This window comes from Eutrigla gurnardus (genome assembly GCF_963514095.1).
Source record: "Eutrigla gurnardus genome assembly, chromosome: 8".
In the NCBI taxonomy this organism is placed as follows: domain Eukaryota; kingdom Metazoa; phylum Chordata; class Actinopteri; order Perciformes; family Triglidae; genus Eutrigla; species Eutrigla gurnardus.
Window position 1 is genome coordinate 6,390,208 of NC_139922.1, and position 12,858 is coordinate 6,403,065.

The window sequence follows — 12,858 nt, forward strand, 5'->3', positions numbered from 1 at the left end:
ATGACTTGTGTCAGTGCAGAACGAGCATGATAAGTAATAGAGCTTATAAATGGTAACATTAATGAATCCAGTACGATCTGTCGTAACCCAATACCATCTGTGGAGAATTAATGTGCTACGTTACAGAACAGTTTTCGTCTCGGAGGAAAAAAAACATTCAAGACGTTTTAAAGTCGACACCAAGCTGCCAGCTTGGATTTATTCATCAGCATCAAGGCCGCAGATGAAGACAAATATGTCGACAAATTATTTTGAGTTGCTTTTGGATTATCCATCTTTACAAATAAGCAATGGAAAATGAAACTATTAAAAACAGTGATGTGCTCCCATGCAAAGCAAATTAAGGTGCACACGCAGACACAAACACACACACACACACTCATATTCAGCAGTCAAACGGCCATGCAAACACACACACTCATAGTCATACACAGATATTACATTATAGTTTGCTGCTAACACCATTATGTGGCCTGGCTTAGCACTAATTGGTTCCTGGCCTTGTGCTGGAGCTGTGTGTCACCGGTACTGTGACTGAGGTTTGAACATCGCCCAGCGCTGCGGATAGACCGGCCCACTCAGACATCACACACTTGCACATGTCAAGTCTATAGGAACTTGTCCACAGGCTATGAGAAACACAGCCAGTGTGTTTGTGCGTGTGAATGTGTGTGTTAGGAAGCCGTTCAATAACCTCATCCAGACAGACCCAGACCTCACACCCTCGGGGTCCACTAAGCCCTTAAATCCTCTGATACCCCCCCTCCCCCCCTCCCCCTCCCCAATATCCCCAAATCATCTAAACACACACACACACACACCTTCCTACATCACTTGGAGGAACCTCTCAGGGAGCTCTCGGCTTTCAGTTGCTTTCCTTTTCCCATTCTTGCCACATCCATCTAATATATTATTCGTAGGTAAAGCGGCATTTATAGCAGAGGTGGGATCTTTCCTGTTTCCCACACATCAGTGCTAAAGACCCCCCAGGCATGTAATAGTATAGAGAATGTGGGAATCAAGATGTATGTCACCTTATCTAGCCTACACCTCCCTGATACATGCGTTAGTTGTTTATAAAAACCTTCAGCCTGTCTTAAGCTCACTGTGTCTCTTGTCTTTATCTCATAGAGTCACTCTGTATGACTACCAGGCTCTATGTTGGGTCTTCTCAGAGAGTAGTGACAGTGGACACACACTGCTGGATGTGAGTATTCCATTAGTTCACTCTGTTCAACCCACACCATGTGATGCACAGTTGCGTATTAAGTGTTTATTTTGTAGCTGATTAATATTCCCTCTTTCTTTTTTCTCCTTAGCCTTACTTTGCTTTCTTCTCAGCCATGAAGTGGATCCTGACTGAGCTTGTCATGTAAGTCTTCTGTGTACGTGAGAGTGTCTTGTCCGTGTGTGCTTGCCGGCCGCTTTCGAGGACTCATGGTGGCCCCTCTTGTCATCAGTGTGTGTATGCAGCTATATATAAACTGTATGTTTGTTTACGAGTGGCTCCACATGCACGCCGACGTGATCATCACTGATCACGAGCGGTAATGGCTACCTGATGTTTCCTGGAGCACGGGTATTCCTGTGATGCCATGTTGTGGTTGAGTCTTCCTGGGTGGTCTGTTGTCGCCACAGTGCATCATGTGAGGATTGAGTTGTCTGCGCTGATTTTACAGCTGGTCACAGTGCAGACAACTTTTTGTTTATGAAATGATTTTGAATTGATGTTTTACTTGCGCTTCATCAAATAAAAAGTTACAGTAAATAGTCGCATATGAGTGTGAGGTCAGAACTGAAGGGTAAAAATGTACAAACCTCTACCAGGAACTGAGTATTTTAACACTCACTTCTTGAAGTGATTTAAAAGCATATACACATAACAGAATTGCACCAATGATAGCTGAGGGAAGGATTCATATCTGCACCATTGTTGCTTTTAAATTGATCATCGTTTGTTCAAATAAAATAAAGAATCCAGACTATTTCTTCAGAAATATGTATTATGTAGTTGAAAATGGTCAGAATGCAGTCGAGAGTGTTACAGTATGTATTATATAAGCATGTGTTGGAGTGTATTGTTATGGTCGATGTCTTCTCTGTATTTAGATTCCTGGTGGAGTTTAACTTGTACAGCTGGTGGTACTCTGACCTCACCGCTAAAGGTAAGAACTCACTCTTTGGTGATCTGCTTGTTCTCTGGGTGTGTTTCTGAAGCACACCCACACATGCACACACTAAAGTATACACATCATATATATATATATATATATATATATATATATATATATATATATATATATATATACAATATACGAGATACAAAACGATAAAGCCCTTTTTACCCTTTATAGATATTTCTACATCTCAAAAATGTTTTTCACTGTAACCAAGATTCTTTTGCAGCATCCATTCCAGCCTTTCATTGCATGTCCAATGGTTCTCAGTATTTTCATTTATTCATTTATTTATTTTGGTCCTGATTTTTCAACATCCTGAACTAAAAGGTTGAAAAAAAATGTTTTTGTATTCAATGATCCAAAACACTTGTTTCCATTGCCAGGAAGTTAGAACGACCGCTATTCTCCTTAGTAAAACAAACAAAGAAAAGTAACAGACACTATTTTCGTGGAAACTGGATTTTTTTTTCTTCTTCTTGCAATTCACGTTACTTCATTTGGATTCAGTAGTTCCCAACCATCAACTATTTAAATTTAACCTAATTGTGTTTAAAGTAATATTTCATCTGAAGGCGTATACCTCAACACAGCCATGTGCAGCAATAAATGAATAACACCTAATTTTCCAGCTTCTAAAACATGTGTTTTTTAAATAATAGTTTTTGCAGTCTTGCAAAGAAGAAAGCTATTTTTGCAATTTGACATCTGCCCATAAATCCATTAATGTCTTTATGTATGACAATCAAAATGCTGTTTGCTTTTGATTGTTTGTTTTTCTAAAACATGGAATATAAGGATGAAAACATCCACTGACACATACGTTCAGTTTTTCATGCTACTGCTTGAGTAGTCACGGAACAAAGTTCATTGCGTCCTGTAAAAACAACCAGTGTCCTCAGCACTGACCTCCCGTCTCCGTCTTGATCTCCCCTCCATTTCCTCTCGGTCTGAGTCAGTGTGACCACTGGAAAAACAGAATAAAGAGGTACAATCCAAAAGCAAAAAATGGCAGAACATGAGATTGCCTGGAGTGACCTCAGTGTGGGAGCGGGTGTGTGTCTGTGCCTCTACATGTATTTGTTTGCGTGTCCAGAGGGGGTTGTTCTTGATGGTTTTAGGATCTGTAAGGATGTATGTCATATTGGTCGTGGTGGGAAGCAATATCCGCTTCTTAACAGGAGGCAAAAAAGGCTCCTTTCTTTCTTTTCTCACTCTATCTCTCTCTCCTTCTCTGGTTTTATGTTTACCTTTCTTTTTCTGTCTCACGTTCCTCCACAAACTCGCCCACATTCTCATATGATACCCGCCAAGCTATGAACGCTGCGATGCCTTCTGCTTTATGGTGTGTTGAATACCATTTGCCCATTTGAAATGAAAGCCTCACTAAGCAGCATCATATAGTAGTATTAATTCGAGCCAAAACTAATATAAAATTATTTTGTATGTGAATGTGAGAGAGAGAGAGACAGAGAGAGAGAGAAAACCACAAAATGAATGTCTATAAAATGCTTTCCTTGCACAGTCTTATCCCCAATGAAGTGAAGCTGGGCATCGCTGCTCGCCAGGCAGCCGACACAATTTCACAGCTGGCTAGCCTCAGGTCTTAGCAGCACTTTCTATATCTTTTTACAATAGAGAGACAGGCCCGTGACACACAGCTGAAACACCCCAATTTAGCAGCCCATAACCCAATCTACACAGCCTCTCAAGCTGAACTAATCCCACACGATTATACATGTAGGCCGCGTTTATCGCATGTGTATAGTTTATATACAACTATGCACACACTTTTTTTTCACTCAGTAACACTGCAACACTGATATGCAGACGTCAAACTGCTCCGTTCATATCACACACATAATCCACCATCATTAGAAATCTGTGTTGCAAATACCACTTTGATGAATATGAAATGTACAAATAACAGCATTTTGACGTTTTTAGATTGAATATGCAAATGAGGATTATGCTCTCAAATGAAAATAAATTGAGCCTCACCCCCCTCCCCCCCCCACCCCCTTTCCATCCTGTAGCATTGTTTCAAACCTCTGGGTGGCAGGAGAGTTCAAGCCATTTTGCATAAATGGGAGGCCTAGTTTAACACGGGCAATATCTCCAGCAGGACAAGAGGCAGCTCTGATTCAGAAGTGCTGCTTTCTTTCAAACTTGTATATTTACAAGGATGTGGTGTGTTTAACTGTTTGCTTTCAATCTATTTGCATTTCCATACTTTAAATATGTATTTGACTTTTAAATGAATGTTCCATGGCTTTCTCATTCAATCTCTCTTTCTATATGTCTCTTCTCTCGTTCTCCCTCGCTTTTCCTTCCTCCCCCACAGCCCAGAGGCTGGGTCGAACCACGCAGGTACCATGTGACACAGAGTACCCGGCTTTCGTCTCCGAGAGAACCATCAAAGAGAACATGGGCAACGTGGACTGTGACGGATGCATCAAGTATGAGACACACACACACACACACAGACATGTGAAAACACATTAACAACAATGACAGAGTAAATAAAACTCTACTGTTCAGTTAAACACCTTGGATATCATCAGACCAGTATGCTCCATAAAACAAGCCAACAATGAAAAATGAATTATCCTGTTAATCCTCATCTTGACGAAAGATTTTTTTATCTCTGAGATCCCCGATAATGAGAAACACGTTTAAATCATTTGTTGTCTGCTGAAAACACTTCTATCCAGGCGATCCACCAGAGACACACATGCAGACACTCACTCTCTCCTCCGGCAGTTTGAAACACAGGCATTTAAAGATGAGGGAGAGAGGTGGAAAAAAAGGCTTCCTTTAAAAATGGGAAAATGAGTGTGGTCCCCATTAACAATTTGGGCTTTTCTGTCAGGCAATTGTGGGGTGTTCTCTGGATCCCTCCAATGCGCCCTTCATTGCTCCCAGCTGTGGAACTGCCAGGGAGGCTCAGAACCCTGTGTATCTGTGTGTGTGTGTGTGTGTGTGTGTGTGTGTGTGTGTGTGTGTATGCCTGTGTGTGTGTGTGTGTGTGTGTGCCGGTGCGGCCCCAAAAGGTCAGTGGGGTAACCACTGCCCTGGGTGCTAGGAGTAAAATGTGGTTGGGGATGCAGTCACACCACCAAACACACACACTGTATTGAGACAGAAGTGAGCTTCAGAGAAGGATGGCCTCATCTCCAACGATGACACCAGAGCTGGGATTAGCGGGCAGGGCTGTGTGTGCTGAGCAATATGTCGCCTTCAAATAAATCTCTTTTTTAAGCACATTGAATTTGACAACGTAAAATGGAGTTTTTATATTGGTTTTATGGAATTTTATAGCTCACATTAGTAATAGAGGATATTGGTGATAAACATCTGTTTCACGTTACAAGCTGACTGAGGCCTTTCTCTCATATTTTCATTGGGACACGTGTGAGCTTTATTCTCTAGGAAATATGCCCTAAGCTTTTGCCTGTTAAACCTCTCTTTAGCGTGTTTTGACTATGTCTGCATGTGATGTCGGTATTTGTATTTGTCGGTTACTTGCTGATGGGTGAGACAGAGTGACGGATCATGAGAAACAATAGAGCAATTTATATAACGGCTTAGATTGCCAGGTTCTCCAACTGTAACGTGAGATTTAGGACAAAGAGTGTGTCATTTCTCTCACCAGAGAAGGTCTTCAAGGGGATTATTAGCAACAATACATGCAGCCATATATCCTACTGCTCCGCGGGCCGTTTGCTTTCTCTCGACCGTCCCAGTCCAGCAAGGTCCCAAAAAACACAAGTTCAAAGTAGCTATGAGCTACAGCTTCAGTTCTATAGTCGGACTTGTAGACGTGGTTTCATCTGTTAGAGAGGCTTGAAATGTCTTTTTTCACCGGTTGCACTTAGTTTGTCTAAGTTTGTTTCTTTGAAACAGCTTTTTAAACAGAAGACATGTTCTCTTTATAATATACAGTATTTGAGAACACAAAAACATAAATGGTATAGCAATATTTATGAAACCAGCATTCATTATTTTGAAAAGGATTATGTTTTATTTATATTTAAATATATTTGTATATTTGTTTTATACGAATGAGTGTTGCATTTTACATGTTAAATTAAGTTAATGTTTTTACATGTTAAATTAATAATTATGTACATTTTAAGACCTTCTCTTAGTAAACATTCATTTTTGATGACATTCATATTTTTCATTTCATTTTTCAATTTTTTTTATTGGCTCGTCTCACGTAGGTTTTGCTATTTTAACATGGAATGCCACTTGAATTAAAAACATCTAAAAATAATTTAAACATCTCTAATTGAGTCCCCTGAGTAAACTGCTTATTGGAATCATCATCAGGTTTCAGGCAATCAGGCTTGACAAGAGCATAGTGGGATGGTGGTGCCCAGTTTCCCCAAAAGTAATGAGAGAAATGGAAATAAAATGACAGCATTGCTCTGAAAAGTCTCCAGTCTGTTTGTTGAGATTTTACTGGCACAATTTCAACTCATTGAATTAGTGATTCCTAAATTGCACACAGTAATTACTGGTCAAACTCCCCAACTGTGATGACAGATATTTCTGAAAACATACAGTGCATGCAGTTATGGTTATGGTTAAGTTATGCAAGGATTAAATCATTGGAAAAATGTGAACATTCTCTACAGGACACACAAAAATATTGCATTTAGCCAACACTGAGTACGGTCTGGTTTGACCATGAAAGGTAGTAACACGTTGCCCCTGTTCTGCCTAAAATGTATGAGAAATCCTCTCATCTTAGCTCCTATCCATCAAATGAGCTTCACTACAACTCTGGAAAGATTAAACATTTCCCTTCATGATCACAAGGGGCTGTTATGCACTGCTCATTTTTGTCCGCTTCTGCTGCAGATTGTGTGATTTGTTTTTTGTAAGAAGAAAAAGAACACATGTTTTCTCACCACGTCTTTGTGTGTCTTTTCCTACAGCGTGTCAGCTTTATACTATACATCTGTCTCACTCTTGATTTCTTTCTGTTACTGCCTTATCTTTGTTTCTGTGAGTGTTCTATCGTTCTCTTTTTTTTTCTCAGGAAAACATATTGGATGTCTTTGTTGTCCGTTTCTCTGCTGGCCAAAGCCACTAAAAGCCACAGCACTAGGAGACCATGTCAGGGCCCAGTTGTTACGTTCTGTGTGCTTGTGAGAGTGTGTATGCATGAATGTCTGTCTCAGTGTATCTGTGCATAGCGTACATATCCTTGTGTGCCTTCATATGCGCTGTAGGGCTCCCTTTTCCAGTACTGGGTACGTTCAAGGCCAGCAGCTGTGCTGTCCAGAAGTGTTAAAGTTAGCTTTCTATCAGCAGGCTGAGCTGGGCCGGCCCAGTGCTGTGAAGGGGAGGGCGCAGATTATTAAACATCAGCAGATCCTAATTCACCTTGATTGGAACTGGCTTGGTGTATTTGCGGGGCTGGTTTGGTTGGCGGTGGTGGGATAACTGAATTAGTGTGCGGTGGATGGGTGCTACTCAGGGCTGGAGGCTGTTTGTGGTCAGAGGAAATTGGTCATGTATTGAATGAGTAAGACTGGAGATATTCAGTTTTTGTCTTTCTTCCTCATTCACAAGAATTGAGAATGGATCTGCATATATTTCTGTATTTGTGAGCATGTGCTCCTACGTGTCTGATGAACGCCTCACGGAGAACCTGATAAATCACCGGCTGGGGCAGACGAGAGGGAGGGAGAGAAGCAAGAGATAAAGAAAGAGAGGTTGACAGAAAGAAGAGATAATCTTTACGACCTCTCTTCTTCATAAAGCTTATCCACGGTCATAAATCGCTGGCCGGGAGGCCGAGGTGAGGCCTGATCTCTCAGGCCAGTAAAACACAACCATGGGAAGCTATGAGCACAAAAGTGTGGTTCCCATTTGTCTCCCTTTTGGAGTGTTTTATATTCTGCAACACTTCATTGGTCCTTGCCTCGGAAAGGATATAACAAAGACAAAAGGAAGGGAAGAGAATGAGGAAGAGGAGGGGAACGGGGTGACTTCGAGAAGTATGTGTGTATCTCTGTATGTTTCAATTTTATGTATACAGCCCAATATCACAAATCACATATTTGCCTCAGAGGGCTTTACATTCTGTACAGCATACAACATCCCCTGTCCCGGGACCCTCTCAGATGAGAAGAAAGCCTTTTAACAGGGGGAACAACAGCGACTGAGGAGGGAGTCCTGTCCCAGTATGGACAGAAGTGCAATAGATGTCATGTCTACAGAAAAAATATGTGTGTGTCTGTCGATGTCTCTGTGTTTATTGACAGCTGGTGATGAGACGACAGTCTCTTTAGTGCATCTAACCTCCGCCAGAGAGAATGTGAACACTCGTAACACGAATCCTCTGACACACATGGACGTTTACATCATGCCCTTGTGACCTGTCTGCTTGCCGATCCATGTCTCAATTCACTCTTGTTTCCTCTCTCTTCTTCCTTCCTCATCTTTTCTTTTGTTTCTGGCTGTACTGTGATTGTCAGGTCCTTTGTGATCCAGCAGATCCCCAGCAGTAATCTCTTCATGGTGGTGGTGGACAACAAGTGTGACTGCAGCATGTTTGAGCCAATCACCATGGACCCCATCGAAATCATGTATATCCTTCACTGATCTTAGATTGGAGAGGTAGGGGTGATTGAGTAAACAACGATGGTGTGGTATCCTGAATAAGAGGAAGTGCATTTGGAGCTACATTTGACAGGGATGTGAAGATGAGTAAAACAAACAGCACCAGTAAAACCCGGACAGAAAGCATGATTAAAAAAGTACCATAATCATCAAATATCAAATGGCTATTGCAATAAACTCACACGATAAATGAATGAATGCTTTTTTAGGCACCTTTAATGTGTTTTACAGCTGTCCATCCACTTAGGTGGAGGCGTTTATTCTCCTCCACCTCAAGAGTTTCAGTGTACCAGTGTACAGTAGTTATAGCCAATGTGTGTCCATCACTGTTACCAGGATGTAAATAGCCTCGAACATTTTATATATTATTTATTTTTGTATTGTTATCGATTTGTGGGAACGCTTTGGGGAGTTTGTTTGCCCCCTACCCTTTTGTTGCATGAAAGAGGTGAGAACGTTATGAGGGTCAAGATGTGAAGGCACCGGCCTCGAAGTCTGTTTCACAGTGCTGGGTGTGTGCGTGTGTGTGTGTGTGTGTCTGTGTTTGGACTGTGTTACACAACAGCCCACGCTGCAAGGGGATACTGATCAATAGCAGACACAGCTCAGAGTGGACTCAGACTGAAGGAGCTAAGTTTGTCACCACATACCCGAGCTGGATTCTCCTACAATGTGAATCTCTCTGAACTTATATGCAGTACAGTCCCGCTGTATATACATATCCACCACTGTTTATTTTCTTGTAGACTGTTTACTGTAGCATACAGCCTACAATTGTGTTGCTATGCAACAAAAGAAAACTCCTCAAACATTGTCCAGAGTTTGCTTCTTCTTTTTTTTTTGCCCACGCTGCGCTGCCTCCATACAACTCTTTCTATGCTGCACTCAAAACAAGCTGGAAAGGGTACGCATTGTTATTGCCTTAACTTCAGCTGCACATAATGAGTCCCTCAAGTGTGAGAGGCTGAAGATGCAGAAGGACAGGAGGCGTCCAGATACCTGTCACCCTTTCCACCCAGAGGTAATCTCTCCATGAACACGCATACAGCACACACACAATTCACGTTCTAATATCCCTTTGTTTTTTATTAAAATATTCCATACATGCCTTTCTCTCTAGGAGAACTCAATGGAGTGTGGAGGTGCTGTGGGTCACACCCCGTCTCTCGCGGCAATACTGCTGTGCGTTGTCCTGGCGCTGTTCCCTAGGTGACCAGAGGTGGCCACGCCTCTCCATCCTGAACTTGACTTGGATCGGCTTGGCCCGGCATGCAAAAGAATCGTAACGATGCCACAGAAAAAAACACTCATGTCCTTTATAAAAATGTGCCCAATTCCAACTCAACACCTACAAAGCCCCTAGCCCTGAGGGACCTCCCTAAAAGACACCTATTTGAAAGGATTATGGATAGCTGGTGCAGCTGCTAAGTAGTGGTCATTACGGTGCTTTAGCAATATCACATGAGCTGCATGGAGAGGTTTCAGGGGAAATACAAAGTTTTGAATATAGTTGTAATGCTAACAATGCACATAGTAGCTTAAAAACTGCACAAGTGGTCCCATAAAACCCACTGACATTCACACCACTATGTTCGAACCTTTGAACTAAGGGCTGGGCTCCGTAGTTGGGCTTGGAACGGGGCATTAGAGCCGTGTAACACCCATGTGGAGAGAGACGGGTGCACATTTACCCGGCCCTCTCTGACTTTTCATGGACAATAATGATTCTGAAGAATAAAAAAATTAAAAAGATGAAGATGATTATATGTGGCTGGGGTCGTGATAAAATGTTTGTCTAATCTTTTTTTTCATGATGAGAAAAAAAAAACAAGTTCTAGTCTATATATGAGGAATAATGAGTTTTATTTATGATTTGCAAGTGGTACCCATAAACTGTGACTATGAAATTTTGAGTCCTCCTGATGTGAGTGGTTGTTAATATTTGAGCTTTGCCTTATTGAACGATATTGGTCCTGTTTGTGTACTTTTGAAATAAAATGATGTTTAAAATGGATGCTGTTGTTGAACCATGTTGTTGAAAAGCAGAACTTCAATAGAACAATAGAGTTAATATGAAGCATTAGTTCCCGTCCCTAGAGACTGTTCTATTGTTGTTGGCAGATTTGGCTGATTAACCCAGTATCTGGTCTTCATGGTTGGCTGTGGGGAAACGTTTGGCTGCTTTGAAGCCTCCACACTGGCAGAGATGTGTGTGTGCGTGCAAATATATGTGTTTATCGGGTGTTCCCCTCTTCTGCCATTCATGTAAGCCCCACATGAGGAGAGACAATAAAGACCATGACACTAGAATCAAAGGCCAACCACAACATCCATCTGTATGTGTTTAGGGTGGTTGGACACAAAAATCCTTTTTAACCCTTCTGCCCTGTTAAAAAAGTTACGTTGGTACTGTTAACTACAAGATTTGTAATTTGAACTTTATACTGCTATAAAATTATTATTATTTTTTTCATTGTTTTCATGAAGGGTGTTCTTGTTTAATTCATATCACAATTTAATCACAATTAAAAAATAACCCTTTAGATGCCAGTTTTGATCATATACCACTAACTGCTTTACTTCTTTTTTTTTAATTCACTAAAATGCAATATTCTAAAAACAAATTTTACTTTGATTATTATAAATATCACCGGCTGACCCATCTGAATAATAAATGAGAAGGTTGACTTTGGTGCATTACTTTTTGTATGATGTCAGATTGAACAAAAAAAGTTACGTTTGTACAGTTAAGTCCGAAATTTGTTCCATAGACTTCCATTATAACCACGTTTTTTCCCATTTTCCCGAGCAAACATCTTGAAGTTTTGTAAAAATGAAGACAATCACAAAATTGCCCCATTTTAGCCCCTCCCCCACTGATCTCTATGGTGACCCTTTACAACAACTTTTTTTTTAACTAAAATGGTTTTGATGTGTAGTTAGAGATCTCCTCTTCTTGTCAGAATGGTTGAAGTGAACAAATATTTTCCAGTTTGTGTGTAATCAAACCACAGGCATTTAATTTAAAGGGGGGGGGGTCTTGGGCCTTAACAGTGTAACAAAAACATCTCACACAGTCAAAATTCAGTGGATAATGGATGAAACTCATTCAAAAACACACTTCTGGACCTAATTTTTATCGCTAGGGAACAATCACAGCCAACGTTATCGCAATAAATGCACCCCCGACTACACAAATGTCCCTTAAGGGTTAATTCTGACAAAGACGCCGTACACATACATGCAAGAATAGGATTCATGCCAGGTTAACTCTTATGTTTTGTGTGTGCGTAGAGAAGCACAATAACAGTAGCGGCCCAGCTCCGGCAGGAGGCCGCTCTGCTGTGGTCTCCATGTCAACGCCAAGGTCCCTGTGGCCAACGACGGGGCATGCTTCATCTCCCGCTCTGTTCCCAACTCAACCAGCCACTTCTACCAATCCCGACTTCCTCCTCCACTGAAAGGTAATTCTCACCATCCAAGTGGTCTAATCTATTCTCTATTGTTTCACTGATCTTGTCCCTTGAGCAGAACTGTGTGACTCTAATCAGTTCCAGAAGATTGTGCTCTTCCTCTTTCTGTGGCCAAAAGACTCCCTGACTTGCTGGTGGGCCATTTATCACTACATAATGGGAGTGGAACTGTTTTAGGACATGAATCCCATCCAGTTTGTGATTCCTTCCTGTTTGCCAGATGAATTATGGGAAAGTGCATCCAATATGCGTACAAAAGCCAGACGTGGTAAAGCAATTTTCTTTCTGGGGAGTTACAATGGCAGCCCTGATGCCATCTCGGGGTCCTGTGACTGATAAATGCTCATCTCTGCTTAAAGCTCTTTCCACCACAAACTAACAGGGAAAAGATAACCCAGACGCTATAAGACACTCTTTTCCAAATAGCACACTGCTCACAAGCACTCACGCAGGTGAGGGGATTCAGTTGTCCTCATGTGATTATGTTGTTTTACATTTTAAAAAACGAAAGAAAAAGGGAAATACAAGAAAAATGATATGTAGAATAGAAGCTAGTAAATACATGCGGA

The 12,858-nt window shown here is 41.3% G+C and overlaps 1 protein-coding gene across 2 annotated transcripts in view; it reads left to right on the plus strand.

Annotated features, from left to right (window-relative positions):
- Positions 1 to 10,828, plus strand: part of cacna2d3a (calcium channel, voltage-dependent, alpha 2/delta subunit 3a) — a 120,816-nt gene extending 109,988 nt beyond the window's left edge. For both annotated transcript variants that reach the window (XM_084015472.1, XM_084015473.1), the window contains 7 exons: positions 1,132 to 1,207; positions 1,320 to 1,372; positions 2,110 to 2,165; positions 4,522 to 4,636; positions 8,672 to 8,784; positions 9,755 to 9,837; positions 9,937 to 10,828. In XM_084015472.1, coding sequence (XP_083871598.1) covers positions 1,132 to 1,207; positions 1,320 to 1,372; positions 2,110 to 2,165; positions 4,522 to 4,636; positions 8,672 to 8,784; positions 9,755 to 9,837; positions 9,937 to 10,029 — 589 coding nt within the window. In that variant the 3' untranslated portion in view covers positions 10,030 to 10,828. The remainder of the gene's footprint in view (positions 1 to 1,131; positions 1,208 to 1,319; positions 1,373 to 2,109; positions 2,166 to 4,521; positions 4,637 to 8,671; positions 8,785 to 9,754; positions 9,838 to 9,936) is intronic.
- Positions 10,829 to 12,858: the final 2,030 nt, after the last annotated feature.